This window comes from Lytechinus pictus, chromosome 18 (genome assembly GCF_037042905.1).
Source record: "Lytechinus pictus isolate F3 Inbred chromosome 18, Lp3.0, whole genome shotgun sequence".
Taxonomy (NCBI): Eukaryota; Metazoa; Echinodermata; class Echinoidea; order Temnopleuroida; family Toxopneustidae; genus Lytechinus; species Lytechinus pictus.
This window is the reverse complement of record NC_087262.1, coordinates 737,747-764,339: the sequence shown is the minus strand read 5'-3', so window position 1 is coordinate 764,339 and position 26,593 is coordinate 737,747. Positions and strand designations below refer to the sequence as shown.

The 26,593-nt window shown below is 36.8% G+C and overlaps 1 protein-coding gene across 1 annotated transcript; it reads right to left on the bottom strand.

Moving 5' to 3' along the window:
* Window positions 1–12,526: 12,526 nt before the first annotated feature.
* On the bottom strand, window positions 12,527–21,186 carry LOC129281163 (tetraspanin-5-like). Its single transcript, XM_054917105.2, has 5 exons — window positions 20,833–21,186; window positions 17,929–18,235; window positions 16,197–16,440; window positions 15,122–15,212; window positions 12,527–14,158 (listed from the first exon to the last, which is right to left on the bottom strand). The coding sequence occupies exons 2-5, from the start codon at window positions 18,175–18,177 to the stop codon at window positions 13,855–13,857; spliced, it is 888 nt and encodes a 295-aa protein (XP_054773080.2). The 5' UTR covers window positions 18,178–18,235; window positions 20,833–21,186; the 3' UTR covers window positions 12,527–13,854.
* Window positions 21,187–26,593: the final 5,407 nt, after the last annotated feature.

Here is a 26,593-nt window from a genome sequence, read left to right as displayed (position 1 = left end):
CATTTCAACAATCATGAAGTCCTACAAAGGTCAAGTCCGCCCCATTTGATTTTGTTGTTGTTTGCCTATTTAGAACATGTTTTTATTGTCTTCTCTCTAATCAAATATACAATAACAATATAAGTCTCATAAGCAAATTATACAATAACTGAAACAAGTATTATTACAGAAGTATACATTTGTACAAATGATCATTGAGAAAGGATATACCTAAATGATAATGATAATGAAAAACATGTAACTATTAAATTGTTTCTATTACAGATTAAAATTCATAAGAATCTGAAATGATATGAGAGAAAAGCAAGATAAATATAAAACAGGTGGAGTGAGTCCACCATCCCCCACGAACCCAACCCCATAAATGAAATCTTTAATTCCTTCTTTTTCTTATTGAAAAAAAATATCATAACTTCCTCATACTTTAATTAAAGTAATTCAATCACTTCATAAGTCACTTTACTTGATTCTACTACAAGACTAATCTGAATGAGGTAGGCCTATATAAAACATAATCTTGGCAGTGTAATTTTAAAGAATTACATCTAAAACAAAGCTTAAATAACTATTATACAAAATCTGAAAATACATATTCATACACATAACATATATATAACACATAAACTTCTTAGAGGAACTTAACAAAATAACAAAGAAGCAAACCTAAGAAAAAAAAACATAACAACGAAACCCATTGAATGTTGATGCCCCTCCCCTCGATCACCCCTCCCCATAATCACCCCCCCCCCCCCATCCCCTTCGCCGTCACGACCTTCATTCTACTCGTGTGGGCTGGAAAACCTCTCTTCTCTAAATGGTAAGAAAGAAATATATAAACATACATATACACACATTCTTTCTTGCATTTCTAGCTATTCCTAAACCTCACAAAATTCCAATTTTCTTAAGTAAAGTGGGGGCATGGGCGGAAATCCCAGGGGGGACAGGGGGAGACGTGTCCCCCCTACCGAAAATAGTAGGGGGGACACAATATCAAATGTCCCCCCTACTATTTTTGGTCTTTTATGATGGAGAAAAATGCATCATTCACATTCGAAATAATACATGTATTTTGGACTAAATGACCTTACGTTTTTGGGTAAAAACCTTCTTTTTTTTGGGGGGGGGGCTTGTCAAATTTTCCAGAGTGACTAAAATAAGATGAGGGGAAGACTTGGAAAATAAAAAGAATCTTTCATGTCACTATATGAAATTTTCGCTCGCGCTTCGCGCTCGCATTGCCTGTCAGGTGATTTTTCAATATGGAGCTTAAATATCAAGTTTGGAAGTCAATATACATTACACATTTCACCTCGGAAATCGAACTTTCATTATTTTGTGTGATTTACAAACTGATTTTTAAAAAGTGCTCTGTAAAAGTGACAGCTTCATGGTCTGAATATTGAAATTTTCTGCTCGCACTGAGCGTTTGCAAATTTCGATTTATTAAGTACCTTTTATTTTTGTGTATTCCATTTAGTTTGAAAAAAATCAAGTCTGATTGTCAAAACGTATCAGATAGCGCTAATCGCTCGCATTTTAATTGGCGATTTATGTCTCAATTTTGATTTTCATGACAGTTTATCAAAGATTTTGGCTCGCAATTTGCGCTCGCATTCATGGTTAAAACATATTTTGACTGATGCATTTTATTTATAATTACAAAATTGCTTGAAATGTCCAGTTTTCAGGCCATAATATCATCAGATTTCTCACCCTCATTAGGCATTAATAAATAAGATATTAATAATTTAACGATTAAGTTGTCTCTTTTGTTTCATCTCGCGCTTAGCAAGAGGAATAGGAAGATAGTCATCATTTTCATATGACATGTCCCAAGGATGTCCCGGTCCTATGTCAAAACTCAAATAACAATAAAAACTATCAGCTCTTTATTAAGTGCGATCCATATCCACCTCACAATTTTCCTACAAAGTGCTTGAAATATATAGCTGAAATGGACTCTTTTTTAGATTTTTCATGATAAAAGAGGTGTAGAATGCCTAGATTCTAGGTCTAAATCTGAAACACGCGCATGTTTATTCAGATATTCAACTTGTTCTCTATTTAAATCATTATCCAGTTTCAGATCACAATATCAAATATTGTCTGCTCGCGCTTTGTGCTCGCATTATTAATGTAGAAAGATCCCCTATTACTCATCCTTTTCATGATTTACAAAACATGAATAGAGTGTCCCGTTTTTAGGTCTAAATCTCGAATATTTCTGCTCGCGCTTCTACCCTGTTCACGCGATTACGAAAATTGATTAAAATTTTTGATTCTTTTTTGTAGAAATGTCAACAATTTTCAGCTCGCGATTCGCGCTAGCATTATTTGATTGTTGAAATATGTAACGTCTTCATGGCTAAGTGCAAGCAGTCCTTCACAAGTACCTTTTCGATCAGTTCAAATAAAAAAAAACATTTTATGGATGCACTTTGCACTCGCATTATTAATGTAAGGACCGGGTGTAAGGAAGGCCCCCAATTACTCATCCTTTTCATGATTTACAAAACATGAATAGAGTCTCGGTCTAAATCTCAAAATTTTCCGCTCGCGCTTCGCGTTCGCATCAATTGTTTAGTTATATACCTATTATATGTTTCAGTTAAAAATAGTGCTGAGAATTTCCATTCTTTAAGCAAAAATTTCAAAAAAATTTAAGCTCGCGCTTCGCGCTCGCATTATTTGATTGTTGAAATATGTAACGTATTCATGGCTAACCTTTTCCATCAGTTAACATCTGCTCGCACTTCGCATTCGAAGTAATTATTTAGTTGCATATACATCTTTTTCAGGATAACAAACATTGCCAAGAATGTTCAAATTTTAGGAAAAAATACATAAAATTTCCCCACCAAAAAAAAAAAATTTGCTCGCGCTTCGCGCTCGCATTATATAGATAAGGATTATGATATTATATATTTATGTTGAATTATAAGGATAAAGCTAAAAAGTGGCCATGAGGAATACTCCTTCAATGAAACAAATCATCTTCGAGCGGCCGATCGGGGATTAACATAATTTTTTTTATGGCTGAAAAAAAAATCGTCCCCCCCCCCCATTGGCGAAGGCTGGATCCGCCCCTGTTGTCCCCCCTACCTTTCGGAACAGATTTCCGCCCATGAGTGGGGGTATTTATTTTTATTCAATGCCAAGTTTCTTTCTTCAAATTCGTCTACTTTAAATCTGCACGGGTCGTGTGGTCCAGTGGTTAAAGCATTGGACTCATAATCGCAAGGTTGTGAGTTCGAATTCCCAATCTGCCATTGTCTCCACTTAGATAAAAAGGACCGAGAGTAATATCTGTCGTCTTCAAGGTCAGCCTCTATGACTGATTAACCTAGGCGTAAAATGCTTCCTAGGTAATTGGTTATATTATACCAGCTTGGCGTTTACCAGCAAAACGCTGTCCTTCCGAAGTTCCGAGTTCCTACGGGAGTTATGATCTTTTTAAATACGTTTGATTTTGCTTAAATTTATTCTGAATTTATTTCTCCACCACTGAAAATCAAATACTTCACAAGGATTATGAAGTGATTAACCCCCCGGGGGGGGGGGGCACTCAGTATATAATGCATAGTGGGTATGTGCCGCGGAGGGGACCCCCATTTTTACACTCAAATTTCCGTTCCAAGGCATATCATTTTTTGTCTTATTGAGAAAAAGAACAAAGAAAGCCGCTCCAAAGCATAGCATTTTCTTCTTATCGAGAAAAAGAAGAAATAAATCCGCTCCAAGGCTTCGCATATTTTCCGTTACGCCGTTCCGGTCGCATTGTTCTGCTACAATGAGCCGCAATTTTGGTGAAAAGCGGCCGCAGAGCGCTGTCCGACCATCGCATCTGCGCTAGCGCACCCGGCGCCCGTGCCGCTGGGCTAGCTGCAAAGCAGCTGCATGCACGTTCCATAGGGGTGCATCATAGGGGTGCATACGCACTCACACGCAGGGACCCGTTCCAAGGACCCCCGTTTTCACAAACATTTGTAGTTCCGAAGCCCGTTCCGAGGACACTCCTTTTTACAATAAGCCCGCTCCAAGGCCCCCGTTTTTTGTCTCGCCCGCGGCACATACCCACTACTTTTTTGGTCGAGTGCCCCCCCCCCGGGATTAACCTATTTTTCTTTTTCTTTATATACTAATTTTATCCCCAAAATATATCTTCTCAAGAAGTAAGATTGGTTAAAGAAATGAAATAAAAAAATATTCTCGCAATCTCTTTATATCAATTTTGCCTTTTCACATCGAAAAAGTAAATAATGAAAAGTCTCTATTTCTTTTTCTTTTTTTTACAGTAGCTACACAGATCAGAGTCAACTTTCCCAAATAACTAATGCAAACGCTGATATTCATAAATGATTATTGTGGCCTTACACATCTGACAAAACGTTTTTCGTCAGGCCTTAATAGCATAAATAATAACACACAATTTGTTAATTTGCCTCTGTAAAGTGACTTCAAAGGGCATGGAAAATATAGATATCTGGAAGGTCAAGGCCCATTTGTATAGTTTTTTTTAATGGATTTCTTTTAAACTATTTTGTTAACATTTATCTGTAAGAAGATAGATATACTCACTAACCTCATTATAAGTGTGTGTGTGTGTGTGTATTTGAGTTTTGTCAGACGTGTATCAATCAGATATGATTATTTACGTCTGAGACCGACCTTTAACGTCACCATCCGAAAGACGTGACCAGGGCTCGAACCTCAAACCTCTGCATCAATTTGTAACTTCCCCACATAGCTTGGATTACAGGCGCACGCCACAACGCCCAGGGTACGCTAAACTAAAAAAACAACAACTTGGTGTTAAAACTGACATCAGTATAGGCCTATACCACAACATGTTTGAAGGTGTTAAGATTATACACTATTGAATTTGAATTAGAGTTAAAATAAAAATCAAAGTTGTTTTGATAATCTAATAATGAGAGGGTGGGAACGAACAAATAGTTTTTATAATGGCCGAGGAGTGAGAGCGTCATTCTTCGGTCCTTTTGCAACAACTTCCAATAAGATAAGCGTTTTTAATCCACCGCTTACAGGTCATAAGAAAACAATAATGAATATTGGATGTTCTCTTGAATAGGAAGTGTTGGATTCATTTTTTTCGAAGTGTTTGATTCATGGACCTTTAATTTGGAGTTTGGAGAAATAAATAGCGTGCGATAGTATGGTTATTTTCTGGTGACGCGTATAAACAAATTATGAAAACGGTTGTTTGTTTAATTTCAGATCAAAACTGAAAATCAATCACAACCGAATATTAATTCGGCAACCCCTGGTTCGAACATCGATTCGGCGCCCCCTTGTTTGAACATCTATTTGGCGCCCCCTGGTTCGACCGTCAATTCGGCGCCCCTCTAGTTCGAACGCCAATTCGACGCCCCCCCCCCCTAGTTCGAATATTAATTTGGCGCCCCCTAGTTCGAACATCAATTTCGGCGCCCCCTTGTGTGAACATCTATTTGGCGCCCCCTAGTTCGATCATCAGTTTAGTACATAAATTCGGACATCAATTCGATGCTTCCCGTCCCCTAGTTCGAACATTTGGCGCCCCCTAGTTCGAACATCAATTCGGCGCCTTGGTGAACATCAAATGGGCGCGTTCGCTCATTTATTAGTTATTTTTCCTCTCTCTCTCTTCCTCTTTTACTTTCTCTCCTTTTTTCTTTCTCTTTCTCTTTTCCTTCTTCCTCTCTTTTTTTCTTCTCTTCCTTTCCCCTCTTCTTCTAGAAGTAGTGAAAGGTAGTAGTAGGTGTATTAGTAGTAGTAGTAGTAGTAGTAGCAGCAGCAGCAGCAGTAGTAGCAGTATTAATATCAGTAGTAGTTAGTTGTAGCATTGTTTGTTGTAGCAACAGCATCAGTAGTAATTAGTAGAAATAGTAGGAGTAGTAGTTGTGAAAAAATATTTTCACAAAATATTTAAATAAGAGTTGCCAAAGCTGTTGTACATGTAGTTTCTCACATTTGTATACTTTCTCCCATACGTGTACTCTCTAAGCAATAGCTTTGATCCAGCTGAAGCCTGCATGGCGGCTTGCCATTGTTCGAAACCCACCTACATCCGACAAAGGAAATTAAAATTGGTTTGGTGTCGAGAATCTGTTTATCTGACGGTCAATCGGATCGGGGTCGCCCTAGCCACTAACCCGTCTCTGTGGACTAGTGGTTAAGGCACAGGGGTTCCAAGCTGGGGGCCCGGGTTCGATTCCCGGCAGAGACATTTTTTTGGCATCACCAATTTTTCCAAAGGGCAGATAGCTCTGGGGAACCTTGATTTAAGCTACGCCTACCTTTGTTCTCTTCATCCATTTCTTTCAAAATAAATAAATAAATATATATATATTTTACTTTTATACATAGTTTTTTTGTTGTAGCAATAAATTTGATAGATTAGGTAATTAAAAATGCAGAGTCTAAGATGTGGGAAAATTATCAATTTGTCTGAGTTTACGCAAGCACAGGGCTATTGGACTGATGCCTGTCGGAAAATGACAAACTGTCGTGTCACGAAAGGCTGTTCTAACTGCTCCAAATAATTGTACTTGTTCTTTGTCGATAAATGTCAAATTGCATACTGTTGTCGATAAATTATATTTTTTTCCGACAGTGAAAACAATATCAAAAGTTGCCAACTTCTCTACCGACAGTGATTAGAATGTCCCGCTTTACGGTCTAAATCTCAAAATTTTGTCAGCTTGCATCATAATTTATATTTAGTGAAATCGATATCCTCTCCACAATATTGTATTGGACAGTGCTTTATAAAAGGCCCTTTCGGGTTAGTATATCAAACATTTCAGCACGCGTTTCGCGCTCACATAAGGTTTATTAAAATACATAGCTTGTTCAATTACATATGGAATCTGAGTTCGTTCTTTTTATAAAAATGTGTGAAAATGATAAGTTTTCAAGTTCAAAATATATATAAAATTCTGCGCGCGCTTCGCCCACGCATCATGTATTAATTTTTGGTAAGATTTCCCACTGGAAAAAGTCCTAGCGACGCCCCTGGTTGCAACTGTCGACTTATTCAGGTTTGACACCTCAGGATTTATATTTGTATTAACAAATATATTGTCGATAATTTCGAGAGACACAGAGGCAAATGTTTGCATTCATTTATTAATATTATGTCAGTGGAAAATCAATATGATCATGCCGTTTGCATGGTTTGTCACCGCGCGCTGAGCATGTTTTCTTGTTCTTTCATGAAATTGGTAGCCTATCTTGTTGTACAACTCGTTTAGAGAAATGAAATCGTTTACATTTAGATCTTTTCTTACGAGAATATTCCGTTCTCATTTCCCCTGTGTTAACTTTCATTTTATTCATTTTTTTCATCAAAAGGAAATGTCATACCTTCTGTAACCATTAATACTTTTATTGCTGAAATTATTTGGTTTTATTATGCGTTCTCGGATGATAGATTCCCTTTCTTTTCAGTAATGCCAAATATAAAAAATTCCAAATATCAAAAACTTTTAAAAATAAATGTTTGCCTTTATTCTTATTATCAAAAGCTCAATAGTACAATAACAGTTTGTCGAAACATAGAACATGATAGTTTTTGCGTGTCTTTTGTCTTTTCAATTTCCCTTTTAAAAAGTGCGCATATAGTTATAAAGAATGTCTATAGGATCTCTGTTTACTTGAATATGTAAAATAAATAAACACGAACATATATGCCATGGTCGGGATAGAACCCCGGACTTCCGTGTCTAGTCAGGCGCCTCTGGCCACGGCCAGTACGGCACGTTTTTTTTCCACCAATGTTCCTCAAAACGTTACTCATCGAATCAATGATAGCCACCTTGTGACACACTATTTACATTTACATAAAAACTTGTTTTTAGAGTAAAAAGAAAAATCTTACAATAGGTGAAATTTTGAAGAATATCGGGTAACAAATAAGAAAGCTATGAAATTTTAAAAGTTGTAAATATTGGTAATCACTATACACATCGAGACTTCAAATTGGCCGCATATGTCACGTCATCGTGATGTAAGGCAAGGACTAGTCTTCCATGAACTCCAATGCATAAATTGCTAAAATGTTATTTCATTCAAAATTGTTCTTCAAATTATATTTTCTTTCATTAGGACATAAAACAATATACTACTAGTACCTGGGTTATATTTAGATTACTGCCCCAGGAAAATGGGTACTTAAAAGAAAACCACAAATCCCTAATAATTAAAGGGATACTCCAGGCTGAAGATATTTATACCTCAGTAAATAGAGTAAAATTCAAAAAAGCAAAAATTTGAAAATTTGATCAAAATCGGATAACAAATAACAAAGTTATTGAATTTTAAAGATGTGCATTATTCCGGTGAAACAGTTCTAGGCGTGTTTTCATGAATATTCAATGAGCAAACTGATGATTCCTACTTGTTCTTTTGCATTGTATTATATGAAATTATGTTTATTCAAAAAATTTCTACCAAGAACCAAAACGATTGTAATGACAACTGATTAAATGCATTAGTTATTTATTGCTGTAAATTATTTCATTATAATGGAGACACATCATTTACACATGTTTGAAAAAATGAAACAATTTTGATTTCATGTATAAAAACATAAGAAATTCTATTTGTATTTGATAGATTTTAATCAGTTATTTATTTCAGGGAACTCACATAAACAAGCAATGTTGTCCGGTAAGTTCCTTTTTTCATTTCTGTTATTCATTATACAGTGGCGGATTCAGGGGGGTGGCGCAGGGGGCGCGCCCCCCCTAAAAAATTAAAGTAAAGTAAAAGAAAGAAAAGGCGCTGCTTGAAAAAAATAAAAATAAAGGAAAGAAAAGAAAAGGCGCCGCTTAAAAAAATTATACACTGATATAATATTAGCAACAGTAAGGAAAGACTATCCCCCAGCAAAGCACAATCATATCTTATCTTTTCTTTTAACTACCCTTTTACCAACAACTTCGCCGGTTAAAAATAATCAGCAGTGCGCTGCCTGCATATAACTGGCGCCAATCAAGAATAATCAGCACCACCTTAATCTAAATCGGCGCCGGACAAGAATAATCAGCGCTATTTGGTTATAAATCGGCGCCAGTCGAGAAAAATCGGCACTGCCAGAGTCTTAACCGGCGCCGATCAAGGATAATCTGCGCCACCTAAATCTAAATCGGCAAATAATCGGCGCCATCTGGTTATAAATCGGCGCCGGTACAGAAAAATCGACGCTGCCTGAGTTCTTAACCGGCGCCGATCAAGGATAATCAGCGCCACCTAAATCTAAATCGGGGCCGGACAAGTATAGTCAGCGCCATCTGGTTATAAATCGGCGCTGCCAGAATCTTAACCGGCGCCGATCAAGAATAATCAGCTCCAACTAAATCTAAATCGGCGCCGGGCAAGAATAAACGGCGCCATCTGGTTATAAATCGGCGCCGGTAAAAAAAAAATCGGCGATGCCTGAGTTCGTAACCGGCGCCGATCAAGGATAATCAGCGCCACCTATATCTAAATCGGGTCTGGTCAAGAATAATCAGCGCCATCTGGTTATAAATCGGCGCTGCCTGAGTCTTAACCGGCGCCGATCAAGAATAATCAGCTCCACCTAAATCTAAATCGGCGCCGGACAAGAATAATCAGCACCACCTGGTTTTAAATCGGCGCCAGTCAATTATGAATTGCCGCTGCCTGAATCTTACGTGACGTCGGTAAAAATAATCAGCACTACTTGTTCTAAATCGGCGCCGGTCAAGAATAATCAGCGTCCCCTGGTTCCAATAAATAGGCGCCGGTAGAATAATGAAGAAGGGCCTATTGCCAACCAAATCTAGATCGGCGCCGGTCAAGAATGATCAGCGGCACCTGGTTATACATTTTATTGTTGAATGGTCATAACAAAGCTTATCGCATGCCCTTACAGAGTGGACTGGGGCGGGGCAGTTGCCCACAGAATGACAGATGTCATGAAATCTTTAATTTATTTAAAAAATCCCAGAATCATACAAAAGCGTAGAGAAAATCCTTTAATTTTGATCTTATTTTCCAATGCTTTAATAAAAAGAAGGTCAGTCACTTTTCTTCTTCACACATTCCACATTGTACCACCTCTATGGCCTTTAGTTTAAGACAGCTACTATAGTGTTTTATGAAGATGATTCGATATTTTAGCCCAAAACTTTGCTAAAACCCGTTGCTACTACCGGGAGTGTATAATTACGCAACCAGTCGTATATTGAGATTGAGCTACACAACTCGTTCTTTATTTAAAATCGTGCTTAAATTATCCGCTTCTCAGATTGGAATATAAAAATTTTCAGCTAGCGCTTCGCGCTCGCATCATTTCTGTAGCAAAACCCCATACTTTTCATGATTAAATAGGTGAATAGAATGTCCCGTTTTCAGTTCTAAACGTCAAAAGAACTCCCGCTTCGAATTGCAATAATCTCTTGCTGGATATAATCTTGTTCTTTATTACAAACGTCCATAAAACTGTCATTTTTTCAGATCGAAATATCAAAATTTTAAGCTCGCGCTTCGCGCTCGCATCTATTGTTTTTTTTAGATACCCATCTTAATCATTGGTACCAAAAATGCATAGAATATCAAGCTTTCTGGTCAGAATATAAAGAAATTTCAGCTCGCCCTCGGCACTCGCATTATCTGTGTAGTGAGATATGTATCCTCCTCATGAGTTACTACAAACAGTCCTAAACAGGCACCTTTTTCCTGTTTTCAGGTCAGTATATTAAAACATTTCAGCTCGCGCTTCGCGCTCGCATTAATTTATTGGTGAGATGTGTGTTTCTATCTCATGAGTCATATAAATATATATATATATATAAGCATATGTGCACAGCAAAAACTACGGTGTTAACTGGTGTACATAGAGGACCACACCAGTGATTTTACACCGGTGTTAAATTGACAGTGTTAGTTTAGCACCTATAGGTGTTATTGCAACACCTTTGGTTGTTACATGTACACTCTTTGGTGTTATATTCAATCTCTAGGGTGTAATTTTAACACCAGAGGGTGTGGTCCTCTATAAACACCCACTGGTGTCAGTTTTAACACCACAGTTTTTACAGTGTGTGTGTGTTTGTGTGAGTTTGTTTGTTTTGTGTGATATCGAGCGCCTTTAGAAAGTTGATTCATGATTTTGCCCCCCAAATCTTAAAAAAAGGATCGACGCCCCTGTGTATATATATAAATGTATATACATATAGTAAAAAAAACTTGTATCTCTATTAATATACAAAAGTATTGGCCTCATCGCAATAAAAGGGTTAATACACGAGATTTTGAAATCGCCCATAACATGCATAATTTGTGTTACTTTTTGCTTGTTTCTTTCTTTAATAAGCTTTTCAATCTCTCTCTATATATGTTTTAGATTATATGTTTAAATGATGTATATTTTCTGTTATAATGAGATATGTTTAAGTGGACTTCAGGGAATGGTCGTACGCAGCAAGGGGGGGGGGCACATTCGCGATCTGCTGTTGTGAAAAACAATTTTTTTCTCCTTAACATTTCATGAAAACTATGAAAAATGTGCAAATGTGAGATGTGCACCAAATTTTCGAGTCTTGCCCCCCCCCCCCGGAAATATTATCTGCGTGTGGTCATGCAAAATGGCATGACTGGAAATCCTACATTTTGAAAAGAGCATTTGACAGGGTCAGACTTTACCCCTTTTTCAACATTTTCTTTTATGGCGCCGGTGAAGTGCAAAAATATGTGCGCCGCTCGGCAGTGCGCCCCCCCCTTTCGCCAAAAGCTGGATCCGCCTATTCTGATTTGTTCCTACTTACTTTGTCAATTTGTTTGAAATGAAGAAGAATAAATTCAATCAATCAATCAAAGAAAAAGGAAAGTGGGGATTGTATTTTTGATGTTGTTTGTTGTTGTTGTTGTTGTTGTTGTTCATAGTTATCTTGACGTGTATTTTAAACTGCAGGGCGCCTTTGTAAAGCAGTTTTAAGAACTGAACAGTCCTACCCTGCAGTATAAAATAAATAAAACAAAATAAATAAATAAATAAATAAATATCATCAGCCGACCTATGACGTGCATATAACTGTTTTCACAAAATATTGCTAAACTTTAAATTGAAAACTTGTTATTTGTTATCTGAATCTGATGAAATTCTCAGGATTTTGCTCTGTGAATTTTACTCTATGTATTTAAGTATAAATAACTTCAGCCTGGCTGAAGTACGTGGCTTATGGGTGGCTTACGTGGCTTTAAGTACGTGGCTTATGGGAAAGTTGTCCTCGCCCCTTGTCATAATTTACTTCCCAGTTGCCAATTTGGAGCTACATAAGTCTTTAATAGGGATGTCAATTTTAAAGCAGTCATAACTTTCTTATTGCTTGTTAGATTTCTTTCAAACTTTCACCATTCTGTTTAATTTTTTTCTTCCCAACACAACATTTTACATTCAAGGCTGGATTCTCCTTTAACATCGTTATTACGAAGAGAATGAAGGCAGTGCGTGGGGAAGATTAGCAAAACATGACACATTGAAATTTATTGAAGATTACTTATTATCATAAATAATTTATTATTATAAATCATTATTCATTATGAAAATTTATAGCCAAATCTACGTAGACTTATACTTATATTACTGGCGTAAATGCAAGCGATTCAGGGGGGTGATCTATTGTTTCACCCCCACTTGAATTAGTATGACGTCACGGATTTACGCCAATGACTTAAACATGTTTGTTTTATCTGTAATATACTTGTAATATCTGTCATATATTACTCATATAAACAATTTTTGAGAAAACATGCATAATTTCCATACAGATTGATTAAACAAGATATTGAAGAACTAACCTACCAAAAGCAAAAACCAGATCAATCTGACAAAAATATTTATAAATCATTCCAGTCGATAAGACGAATTCATTTCTTCATAGAAATACGCATTGATTTTCTTTGAAATGGTATGCTGAACGTTCTGGAGTAAAAGGGCTATAACCCATTTGTTATCAAGGAAAAAACAGAGAATATCATTTTCTAAAGAATGTATTTTCAGAAATAAATAATAGAAAATAATTATAAAGAGGGCAAATGTAAATTAAAATAATTCATTTTCACGATTTATTCTTGTAATGACACGCTCTTTGGGCACTCAAATATCGTTAAATATATATTTAAAAAATTCTCTTTAAACAACAACATAAAAAATATCCATTACGTGACGCTAATGAAGAAACTACTCACTGAAACAAAACAATCATAAACACAATATGACAGAAAAATATAAAAATCACTTCAGACCTCGTAAAACTATACTGTTCATCAAGGGAAATATCAATCCAATACAAGCAGAGTTGGACTGATATTCCAAACTTCTTTTTTTTTTGGGGGGGGGGGTTATATCTGAATATAAAGTCGAGCTGAAATTCTCCTGTAACTTTATCTCTTTACTAGACATTATTATGTGTGTTTGAGGAAAGGACAAACGGAACCGTTTACAGGCGGACTTTTCAATATTTCCTCCCAAATACTATACCTTTTGTAATTTATAATAGTCGGAATATTGCATATTGCATTATTACATATACTTTCACTTTACATGGAGTGATCCATGTAATAATTTCTAGTATATTAGCAATGTACTACTAACTATGTAAAAACAGTACTGATATATTACAGTATGCAATTAATCTGAAATTTAAAGCTAAATGAAATAAAATTAAAAGGAGGTCATATAAACTCATACATTTTTTTCGGCTAATGGCAGTTTGAACACCCTAAAATCCTTTTGGGGTATGAATTCATTTTGGTGGGGTACCAGCCCCATTAAAAAACATAAACATTATTTATGCCCGAAAAGCAACGAAAAGCAATTTATCACCAATAAGATTTGACCTCTTCGACATCACCGATCAGCGAACGAGCAAGACAAATAGCGATGGACTGCATAAGAATTAGGGCGCCACCAATGCAACCCAAGAGAATGGCGTTGGTCTTGAACCAATCTGTCAAAGCTTGAGCACAACCTATGGTGTAAATAAACTGATACCAATCTGATTGGGGTAATTCTAACACACCGTATCCACACTGATAATTGATAACATTAGTTGTTGGGTCGGGTACACAGCATGAAAAGGGAACACTACATCGGGAGTGTGCTATCGAGGAACAGTTGAAATATCTGCATGGGTAAATAGAATAAGAAGTGTTAAATTAAAGATATTATGAGTATTCGCATAGAAAGATATATGAAGAATGATTTTACTAATAATAGATTTATAACTGTCATCATAATAACCATATCATTATCATATTTCAAATTATAAATATGATCATGATCACATCGTTATCGTCATTACCATAGGTAATCTTGATTAGTATGATCATAAGGACAATCATAATAATAATAATATAATAATATAGGGTATTTATATTGCGCACATATCCACCTTGTTAGGTGCTCAAGGCGCTCCTATATTATCCGGCTAAGCTAGGCGTATTCAATGGCATACGGATGAGGAGGGGGTGGGCGCACTGCCCCTAAACTGATCAACGACCTACAATCTAAAAAAAGACCCCCCAAAAATGGAAAGGTAAAAGGGATGAAATATGACTTTGTGGAACGTTGTGTCAAAATCTGAATCACAAAATTATACTTTCACTGAAAAATGTCAAAATTTTCCGACAAACGTCATGTTGTGCCCCCTTACAACGTTTGTCCGAATATGCCCCGTTATGTCAATCATAATACTGATTATGAAAATAATTATCATTTCTTCCCCCTGTAAGAATCAAGAGTGCCAACCAAACTCAGCTCCATAGCATTATTCTATACTTCATTCGCAATCCTCACATAACCCGCCAAAACCTTCTCAGCAACATTTCTAACTCTAAAAACTTATAGGAAATGTCTTCAGTTATTTCAACTGATATTAGCGATCTCCGACCTTAACGGAAGGAAGGATACAAGATAGAGAGAGAGATGATAATGATGATGATGATGAGGAGGAAGAGGATGGCGGTGTTGATGATGATGACTAAAAATCAAAATAGTATTTTTTATCCACGCTTTTAGACATTTAAAAAAGACATTAAACAATAAGCATGTAACAATAAATACACCAAGAATTGTCGTTATACTTACGGGTTTTTCTGCCAGTCATTAGGGGTATTAACACCACAACACTCCAGGCCTTCCTGCATGTTATCCATCAAAAACTGACTATCAGGATCGTCTGAAAGATAGTCAATAATATTGAGATATTTTTAAGAGATTGGAATCTTAGAAACTGATGAACAGAATATTGCAATAACCATTGGCGACGTGCCGGCGCGTCAAGAAATCAAAATGGGGGAGCAGGCAAAATATTATTTCTAAATTAAATAGGGATATCATGGAGTTACACGACCCGTATTTTAACTTTTAATACTCTTCTGCTTTCCCTTTTTTATTTTTTTCTATAATCTTATTTTTTTTCACCACTTGTTCTTTAAGAAGTGACAAAAAAGGGAACAACGTTCATCGTTAGAACTGCAATGCAACTTCACGGGCACCCCCTTTGATTTTCAAATTTTGTACTGCAGCCTATGGGCTCATGGGTTGCTATGAGCCCTTGGGGGCTTGGGGCGTTTGAACCCCATATTTTTTCACGACCAAGAAAAAAAAGGAAAGAAAGGGAAATAGAGAAGGATCAAATGACATTATATTCTGAATATGTATCTTTGAAGATATATATTTCTATTCAATTTGCATTTATTTCATTCTCGATTTAAAAAATAATCTACATTAAGATATGAATAACTATTTACAAGCAAGAATACAAATGAAAATGAATTGGGGAACTGCAAAAATAAAGCCGAGGGGCCTTGTAAAAAAACAATTCCCAGAACATTGATAACATGACATGGTAAAGAAACGATGAGATAAAGAAATAAACGTGATATAAAAAAAACACAAACATAAATAATATACAATATTATGTCAATACCTATTACACAGACTATATATCACAAAATTGGATTTTAGTTATAAAAATGTCGAAATTTGTGCTCGCTCACTTCGCTCGCAACTTTTATAAATATTGCTTAATACACCCTTTCGAGCCTCCTCGAAATATTTGGCTCATTACGCCACTGCCCATCGGGAGAGCCCCGATTGACCACCTACGCCACCACGTACCACCCCACCACCCGTCACCACCACCGTCATTCATCCTTACCGAAGTAATTGAGTAGAGTCTTTTCCACCCAGGTATCAAGAAGTGTTGAGAATCTTTCTTGATAGAAGTAGACGAGAAGGCCAATGGTAACCTCAGCCAGGAAGATGAGAATCAGTATAATAACATAGAGCTTCAGTAAACAGGTATTCTCTCTCAGTGATCCAACACATCCCAAGAATGCTAATATGAAGATACATCCACCGATTATAATAAACCCATACATAGGATCTAACTTGATTCCAACCTAAGATATGAGCGAAACAACAAAAAAGTACATTTCAACAGACCTACAAATGAAATCTTTTTGGAACTGTCCTGAAATGATACAGTACTAGCAATAAATCTGTATAGTGTGGAAGTAGGAGAGAAATGCTTCGGGTGGCATTTGGCTTTATTTGGGATTGCCAAAATTTATTCTTGGCGATTCTGCGCTGACTCTATTCTGGGAGCTCCCCGAATCAGGGACGAATAAGTTCCGAATCCACCGAAACCATCCGAATCAGGCCGTATTCGGGCACATTCCAAATTTATTCGGGAGAAATCGGTAACAATGGCTTGACAGTCAGAGAGATACCGGCGTATCTTTCCAGACGTTTTGAATGTCTCACTATATGTCTCTCTATACCTTTCCAGACGTTTTGAATGTCTCACGTAAGCTTAATTTTGATTCTTTATATAAATAGAAATAGTAAAGACAACAACAGTAATAATGGTAATATTGATGATGATGATGATGATGATAATAATAATAATAATAATAATCAGATAAAGAAGAAGTAGGGAAAGAAGGAGAAGAAGAAGATACAAAAATTCAACTCTGTGAAGATTTTGATGGTAGCGATGATGATGGTTGTGGTGGATGGTGATGTGGTGGTGATGTGGTGGTGGTGATGATGATGGTGATGGTGATAATGATGATGATAATGATTGTGATGATGGTGATGTAGATGGTGATGACGGTAATTATGATGGTGATGATGATCATAATAATGATGGTGATGATGATGACGACGATGACGATGATGGTGGTGATGATGATGGTGATGATGATGGTGTTGATGATGATGATGGTGATGATGATAGTGTTGATGATGATGATGGTGTTGTTGATGATGTTGATGATGATATGATGGTGATGGTGGTGATGATGATGATGGTGTTGATGATGATGATGATGAATACAATGATGATGGTGATGATGGTGATAATGATGATGATAATGATTGTGAGGATGGTGATGTACAGTAGATGGTGATGACGGTAATTATGATGGTGATGATGATCATAATAATGATGGTGATGACGACGATGACGATGATGGTGGTGATGATGATGGTGATGATGATGGTGTTGATGATGATGATGGCGATGATGATAGTGTTGATGATGATGATGGTGTTGTTGATGGTGTTGATGATGATATGATGATGATGGTGGTGATGATGGTGTTGATGATGATGATGAATATAATGATGATGATAATGATGATGATGGTGATGTTGATGATGATGATGGTGTTGATGATAATGATGATGATGATGGTGATGATGATGATGATGGTGTTGATGATGATGACGATGATGGTGATGATGATGATGATGGTGGTAGTGGTGGTGGGGATGATGGTGTTGAAGACACTGGCGATTGAAGTAATAATAATGATGTAATACTAATACTAATGATGTAATACTAATGATGATCACTGTGCTATGAATTTCAATTGTAAAGATACCTCTTCGGCGATGGCCTCCACACTGGACACGCTCTTCGAGACGAGACCCCACACACCAAAACCCAGGATGGCTACACCACACAACCAAAAGATCACATTAAATGTGAAGATGGTGTATTTGACGCAGATACTAACGCTCACACCTCGTGGTGCCCTTCTTACCCGGGCCGGTGGGGGCTGATGATGGTGGAGCTGCTGCTGAGAGTTCGTCGTATCAGGATAGGGCTGTGTCTTTGTTTTCTTCCCCATCCTTATATTCTTTGGTGGGAAGTTTTCTGTATCGCGTTTTTCAGTTCTGATTAAAGGTCTAAGGTAGATAAAGACATAAATAAAAGAGTAAAATTATATTTGATTAGATTGTGTATTAGAAAGGTCTTTTATGCTCACTCGCTTCGCTCACACGCAGCTTTAATCAATTTTGTCATTTACGCCATGTCTGACCCCTAAAATGTTTTGTCTCATAAAACCACTGACCCCGGAACGATTTTTTTTTACTGGGGGTGCTGATGTATATTTGACAACCCCCCCCCCCAAAAAAAAAAAAAAAAAAAAAAAAAAAAAATTAAATAAAGTTTCATTCCAAAAGGAAGCTTATTTTGGTTCCGAGAAATTTGACCCCAAAAAAGGGGATTTCTCCATTTTTAACACCTACCCAAAAAAAGTTTCATTCCAAAAGGAATGTCATTTTGGTTCCGAGAAATTTAACCCCAAAAAAAGGATTTCTCCATTTTTAACACCTAACAGAATTCCATGGGTACTGCCTTTGGAGAATAATACACGCAACAGCCCTAAGGAAAATTTTGGAGGTGCTTCAGCACCCCACTTGCTAGGGCCATGCACTGGCCCCACCCTACACTAAAAAAAAAACCCTCAGAGTGAACAAATATTTGAGTCAGTCATCCCCCAACCATGAACACCGATACACGCTAATTGAGTTTGCGGTACTAAGAAAAATGATTATTATTATAACAGGAAAAAAATTGTTTACCCCCCCCAAAAAAAAAAAAAAAAAAAAAAATAACAAAGTAAATAAAAAAATAAATGGATAAAATAGTACAAAATGAGAATAATGGTATATTTGGGAAAAGAATGAAGATTGTTCTTCATCCTTGCAAAAACGTTTTCCTTCCATTGGTTCTAGTCGGACTAATGGAGCGGAGATGTATTTTTTTTCATTTATTTCTTTTGATTAAACAATCAGCCGCCAGGGTCTCGACAACAGACTACCGAAAGTGTGCAACAGATCTGTTGATAAAATAAAAATACAATAACAATCACTATTCCTCGAATATAAGTTCGATGGCTGCTTGTATATTACAGTATATAGATAATTTGCTAAGCATTGTTGCATACAGATCGTACCCATCTCCTCATCCCCAGGAGAAAAAAATGTTGCATACAGATCGGACAATAATATGCATTAGTTAATTGGACTGTATATAGGCCTTATTTGTTTACATTCTTCCTCGTCTATAAGCCACTGACAACCCGGACCTAAACTAGGTTGTGTCCATGACAACCCACTTATATGTCATGATGCTTTGATCCCTATAAACAGTCACGAGCTTGAAATAAATCGCGCAGTTTATAGATGGTTTATGTTCGATCTGAGAGATAAGCTCAGAATGCATCGTTATAAATGAATGTTATCATGATTGTTTAATATCATGTGAAACTTCGGGCAGTAATAATGGCTTTATGATGAAATCTTTGAATGAGTCTAACGATTTTCGTTGTTTTCCCCGTTGTCATGACAACACATATATGAATTATCGATACAGATGCACAGCAATACAAGGAAGGGAACTCGAATTACACGATTTTCACTCCGTATCACGCCTTATTGATTCAACCTTGTGTATTATGATAAATATCATTTTAGTGTGGGGACCGTTTGCATAGATAATGAAATAAAGGTTTAAGGTATTAAACAGATAAGCCTACATACATGACATCAGAGCTGTCATTTTATTTAAGGCTAAGCGAAGAAACACACCAGTTGTCTAGAGAAATATAATTTCTTTTAACAGAAAAATAACTAGTAATTAAACTGCAAACGGAAAATAACAAAGACATTTACGTGAACGTAAACATCAACGATATTCATTTTTTCTTTATGATCAGTGATGCTTAGGCAATAAAAAATATAAATTGTATTCACAATGCATATGCATCATACTTTTTGAAAGCATATCGCCCAACTCATGTCGTTTCCATGGCTTGCATGAAATATCACAAAGTAAACACACGAGGGTTAAATTCAATAACATCTGTTAGATATTACGATGAAAATATTAAAGGAATGAAATTCACATGAATAACAATTTTATAGACTATAACACAACAACACGTATGGATGGGAAATAATAGGAAGAGTAGAATCATGTAAGCGCCGATTCTTCATTTCATTTTCGCGATAAAATGTACCCTAATTATTATTTTGTAAAATAATAAAAAGCATATTATAGGAATGAAATTCACATGAATAACAATTTTATAGACTAACACAACAACACATATGGATGGAAAATAATAGGAAGAATAGAATCATATAATATCATAGTCTATTGTGTTAGAATAATAATGATGATAATAATAGTAATACAAATAATGATAATAATAGTAATAACAACAACAATAATAACAATAATAATATTTATAATTATTATTATTATTATTATCATATCAATAATAATGGTAATTAATATATATATATTATTAACATAGCGTAAAAATATGGGCATATATTATCCTGCGCAGTAAGAAAATTAAAAATAAGGAACAAAATTGAGACAAATCGGCCATAGGGTGGATTTTCACAATAAAATATCTCTCCCGGAACAAACGTCATTTTTATATACATGTCATACCGCATACTGATCTGAATACATCAGAATATCTTACCTGAAAACGGCGTTTAACTCGGTGTCAGTAAATAGTATGGTTTCTCGAAATATTCCAAAATACACCACGTTTTAACGATATTCCTTTTGTCTACCAGTCGAAAATTAAAATCAATTTCCTGATCTGAATTGTGCGAAAGCTTTGTTCTGACTGTCTCGTCTACCTATCATATCCGCATCCATTCCTTAAAACCAATCGTTCACGTTTAGAGTGCGCGCACGCTGGTATTGGGGTACGTTAATGCTTAACCATATACAGTATAGTGGATTATATATTATGATTTTTTGTTTGTTTCTTATCTACCAAGGTGGTTTGCTTGATCTGATTGCGTCTTTGTTCAAAGGTCTTTTCTTAATTAGGTTCACATCAACACTGTTGCGTTAACCGATGTACAGACCAGTCATTGCCTACTCAAGTGTTATTATGATATTCAATACCCATGGGTATTGAACTTCTTTGCCTTTTGTTTTTACACTCATTGGTGTTTGTTCAATAGGGTGTTATTTAAACACTTAGGTGTTAAAATGACATACTCTTGAATGAACACCAATGAGTGTAACAAGGGTGTAGTCCTCGAGGGACACTAACTAGTGTCAGATTTAACACCCTATTATTAATAGATCCACACGATTCTGCCCCCACCACGGAGATGTTATATTCATCATGAAAAGGCATACAAGATGATTTTCTGTAAATAAAACAATCATACCTTTATTATTTTTTTATGAAAAAAGAAGGAGGAGTAGGAAATTATAGAGCCAAAAAATTCCCGGTCATATCGTGGTATGAACAGGCGTAATGAGGCAAAAATCTTGAGGGGGCCAGATATGGCGTATCGGGTAGAATTTATTTTTCAAAAAAAGTTGCAAGCGAGCAAGATTTTTGACAATGATTGCTTTTTTTTTTGGTACGTACGCCACTGTAAACAGGATTTTTTAATGATCGTGCGCAGTAGCGAGAAGAGTAAAAAAAACAAAAACACGAGCACAGTATGGCGCATGTGCCAAAAAGCTGCTCAATATAAGTCCCGAGCGAGCGAAGCGAGCAAGAAAAAAATCACTTTTTCATGAGAATTTTACTATATTTTTGACATTATATTCAATAACTAACATGATATCTTATATTTTCCTTTGTTTTTCTTTCCTCTTTTTATGTTTTGTTCTTGGTTGTAGAACTTTGGGGGCAATGTCCCAACCCTTCCATTTGTACGCCAGTGCTATGCGGGCGGAGCCCCGGAAACCTCTTGATATCAAGGCCATTATACCTTAGTTATAAAGCTTACAGATTGCCGCTATTTTTAATCAATCGTGGTATATACAGTATATAGGTTTTACACAACACAGTATTAAACGTAGTTGCGGAATGAACCAAACATTTTGAGGGGGCATAATTAACATAGCAATGTGGGAAAATTTGTAAAAAGTCTTCAGCGAGCGAAGCAAACCCGAAAAAATTGCCTTTTGAAATGAAATTCTAATTATGTAGTACATTTTTCGATCATATTCAGCAAATAACATATTTCATTGTTTGCCATTAATTTCATTATATTGCCTCCTATATATTTTCTTTTATTGGGGGTGGAACCAAGACCCCATCCCCTGTGTTTGAACGTAAAGCTTAAAAAAGAAAGGGTCCATACAGGGGGTGGTTATAGAACCATTTGGAGGTTTAAAATGATCTGGAGTAGAGCCCCCGGTAGCTTTGGAGATTTAGCCAAAGTAAACATGAAGATACTCTTTAATGGTAACTCTTGCCAGCGTAAAGTTTTACCTAGGTAGGTACATAACAGAGGGATAATAATAATAATAATAATAAGTATTTCTAATGCGCACTTTCTAATGGATCATTACTCAAGGTGCTACATATTAAATAAACAAAAATATTGGAAATAATCACAATTAAAATAATCAAACATAACATTCATATGAGGAAAAGACATGGCCTTTACTAATATGATTGTAAAAATAGGTAATATTTGACACTTGATTGGAATGTCTTAAGAGTGTTCATATTCCTGATAGTAATTGGCAGTCTATTCCACTGACATAACTGGGGCCACATAGCGAACAGCCCGATCTCCATATAATGCTTGGCCCTGCTACGCGGGATCACAAGGGTGGTAGATGTGGAAGATCGTAAAGAATAGTGGCACTGCTTCACGACAAGAAGATCCTTGAGGTAAGTAGGTGCTGCGTCGTGAAGAGCTTTGAACACTAATGTCAGGATCTTGTATTCAATTCTTCTCGACACAGGAAGCCAGTGGAGTTCTTTTAGGAGTGGAGTAATATGTTCGTATTTGCCCACTCCTTTAAGAACTCGGGCAGCGTTGTTGAGTATTCTTTGTAGTCTTGAGGCCGAAGAATGTGGTAGACCAGCAAGCAGGGCATTACAGCAGTCCACTCGCGACGTGACAAGGGCATGGATGACTTTTGCAGCATCTGGTTCAGAGAGGAATCTGCATATCTTCGCTATGTTTCGCAAGTGATAGAAAGCACTTTTGCAGGTAGACGAAATATGTGCATCCATGTTCAAAGACTTGTCAAAAATTACGCCCAAATCTCGAGCAGTATTAGAAACAGGCAGAACATCTCCGTTTATTGTAAGTTCTTGCAGGTCGAAAGTGGAGTGCTGGTGACGTGAACCAATGAGGAGAAGATTTGTTTTATCATTGTTCAGTTTCAGGAAATTTCTCTCCATCCATGTCTGCATATCCTTTACACAGTTCTGAATACGAAGGTATGCATTATTTTGGTCAATACCTTGATTGAAAGCCACATAAAGTTGAGTGTCGTCTGCGTAGAGATGGTACTTCATGTCGTGATGCCGCGCAATGTCTCCAAGAGGGGCTGTGTAGGACCTACATAGTAAACAGCTAGCACAGATCCTAGCCAGCGGCGTAACAGGGGTCGGTGGCCAGGGGGGGCAAGAGTCAAACATTTCCCGGTCATATCATTGAACAGGCAATGGCGTCATAAGGCAACAATTTTGAGGGGGCGATATGGCCTATCGGGCAAATGAATATATATATATATATATATAAGCGAGCGAGCGAAGCGAGCGAGCAAAATTTTTTTGACATCTTTATTGCAAAAAATCAAATTTTGTGATAGATTTTGACATAATGTTAAAAAGATGATATCATATTCACCCTCCTCTCTTTCCTTTTATTTCTCTTTTTTTGTACGCCACGGTGAACAGGATTTTTGTTATAAACTTATGATTGTGAGCATCAGGGCGAAGCTCTATATGCTTGAGGGGGCCGAGTATGGCGCTTTTGGCAAGAAGTAGCTTGATATAGGTCCCGAGCAAGCGAAGCGAGCGAGATGAAAAATCACCTTTTCATGAGAATCTAACATGAAGATAGATTTGAACGTGATATTCAGAAAAATATAATACACTTTCCTTTCTTTCCTCATTTTGTTTGTTTGGTTGTATAACTTTTGGGGGCCATGGTCCAAACTCATCCATATAACAGTGCTTTATGGGTGGGGTCCAGGGCAGAGCCCCGGAACCTCTTGATATCAAAGCCATTTTAAACCTTACAGATGGCCACTTATTTTAATCAAATTGCGTGTATATTTATATAGCTTTAACACAACACATAAATTCAATGCAGTTGTGTATCGTAATCATCCAAATATTGTGAGGGGCACACCATAGCAAATGTGGGAAAATTTGTAAAAAGTCGCCAGCGAGCGAAGCGAGCCAGAAAAAAAAGGCCTGTTAAAAATGAAATTCTAATTATGTGATAGATTTTTACATCATTATAGCAAATATCATGTCATATATATTTTTTTCATTCATCTCATTTCGCTGCCTCCTTTATTTTCTTTTATTTCCCCTTGGCTGTGGAACCACCCCCCGGTACGCCAGTGCTTCAACGTAAAGCTTAATGCAGGAAGGGTCCATATAGGGTCCCGTTATAAAACCCATTGAAGGTTACAGATGAAGAGCCCCCACTGCACGGGGTCTTGACTCTTGGACAGAGCCTTTGGAGATTTAGCAAGTTTATGATAGACTTTCATACGACATTGTGCTATATACCATCCAATTTTCTTCCCGCTCGTTATCTCAATCCTCGGCAGCCCGGTAGTGTACGTTATCTTGTCCCTATTCTTTATTTTCCAATTTAGATTTTGGCTAATTCCATTCTGCCTTTATTTCCCGCTTTTGTTTGCCTTTTTGTCATCTTTAATTTATTTCCCTGTCTTACTAATCATGCTAATGTATTTGTATATCGGAGCGAATTGTTCTTTGTCACTTGTTCTTTTTCCTTCCTTTTCCCGTTATCTTTCCGTTTTCCCTTTTTTTTTTTTTAATTAGTTTTCTTTTCCCTTTTCCTTTCCCTTCCCCCTTTTTTCTTTCCTTTCCCTTTCCCTTTCTTCCCCCTTTTTTTTTCTTTTTCCCTTTTTTTTTATATTTTCCCGGTGAGCTCCGCCAGGGGGGGCAGCTTGCCCCCCCTGCCCCCCCGCCTGTTACGCCACTGATCCTAGCACAGATCCCTGCGGCACACCACAATCTATGATGTATTTCTCGGATGTGGTTTCCCCAACTGCTACCTGCTGTGATCTCGCCTGCAGATATGACTGAAACCATTTAATAACATCACCAGTTATTCCAAAGCGGTCAGAAGTAACTCGTGATCGACAGTGTCAAACGCCGCTGAAAGATCAAGCAGGACAAGAAGCACCATCTGCTTTTTATCTACAGCTGTTAAGATATCATTTGTCACTTTAATTAAGGCAGTTTCAACACTGTGGCCAGGCTTGTAGGCTGACTGCAAGTTTTCAGATAGACAACTATCTTTTAAGTAGGTACAGAGGCGATGAGCTACAACTTTCTCCAGAACCTTTGAGACAAATGATAGCCGAGAGATGGGTCTATAGTTAATTAGACATTTCAGGCCTTTGGTTAAGGTCTTTTCTGTCCTGATTGCAACCTTTATTGTATAAAATTTAGCGAGCCTATAACACTATGTTGTATGCAGTCCATCTTTCTTCCCCTTCTTCCCGCTCTTTATTTTCAATCCTCGGCAGCCCGGTCGTGTTATTAAGTTCTTTTTTTCTTGTCCCTTATCTTCGTTTTCCAATTTACCATTTGGGTAATTCCATTCTACCTTCATTTCCCGTTTTTTGTTTGCTATTTTGTCATCTTTTAATTTATTTCCCTTTCTTACTAATCATGATAATATTAGTCTGCATAATACGCAACGATTTGTCAGTTCCCACATGTTCTTCTTTCGTTCCTTTTCCCGCTTTGCTTCCGTTTTTAATTTCTATGTTTTTTCTAAGTTTTCTTATCTTGTTTCCCTTTCCTTTTTCCTCCTTTCCTTTTCCCTTTTCTTCCCTTTTCCCTTTCTTTCTCCCTCCCTTTTCTTTTTCCCCGTTTTTTTTTTATAGTTTTTAAATATATTTTTCCCGGTGAAATCCGCCAGGGGGCAGCCTGCCCCCCCCCCACCTGTTACGCCACTGAATTCCCCGTAAGAAATGTCGTTTTCTAAAATAAATGATATGTGCCGCTTTTCAAAAGAAACACCATTTTGGAAGTAAAACATATTTTAGTATTTTAGGTTAGGAAATCTCAAATTTCTGGGCTCGCATCAATAATCTATTGTTAAGTAAGGTTCTGTTCTTTTAAGTAATTCATGAAAAGCATACATATCTCAACATGGTCATCTAATGTGAGCGCCAAGCGCTTGCTGATTTTTTTTTTATAGAATTAATACACCTAAACAAATGAAGTCATTGTGATCATGAACATG

Excerpts from the sequence above, each read along its gene's own strand:
- LOC129281163 (XM_054917105.2), bottom strand. The coding sequence starts at position 18,177 with ATGGGGAAGAAAACAAAGACACAGCCCTATCCTGATACGACGAACTCT. Across the intron at positions 15,213-16,196 it reads GACTCTACTCAATTACTTCG|ACGATCCTGATAGTCAGTTT; the intron begins GTAAGGATGAAT and ends ACTATCTTTCAG. Across the intron at positions 14,159-15,121 it reads AATGACTGGCAGAAAAACCC|ATATTTCAACTGTTCCTCGA; the intron begins GTAAGTATAACG and ends TTACCCATGCAG.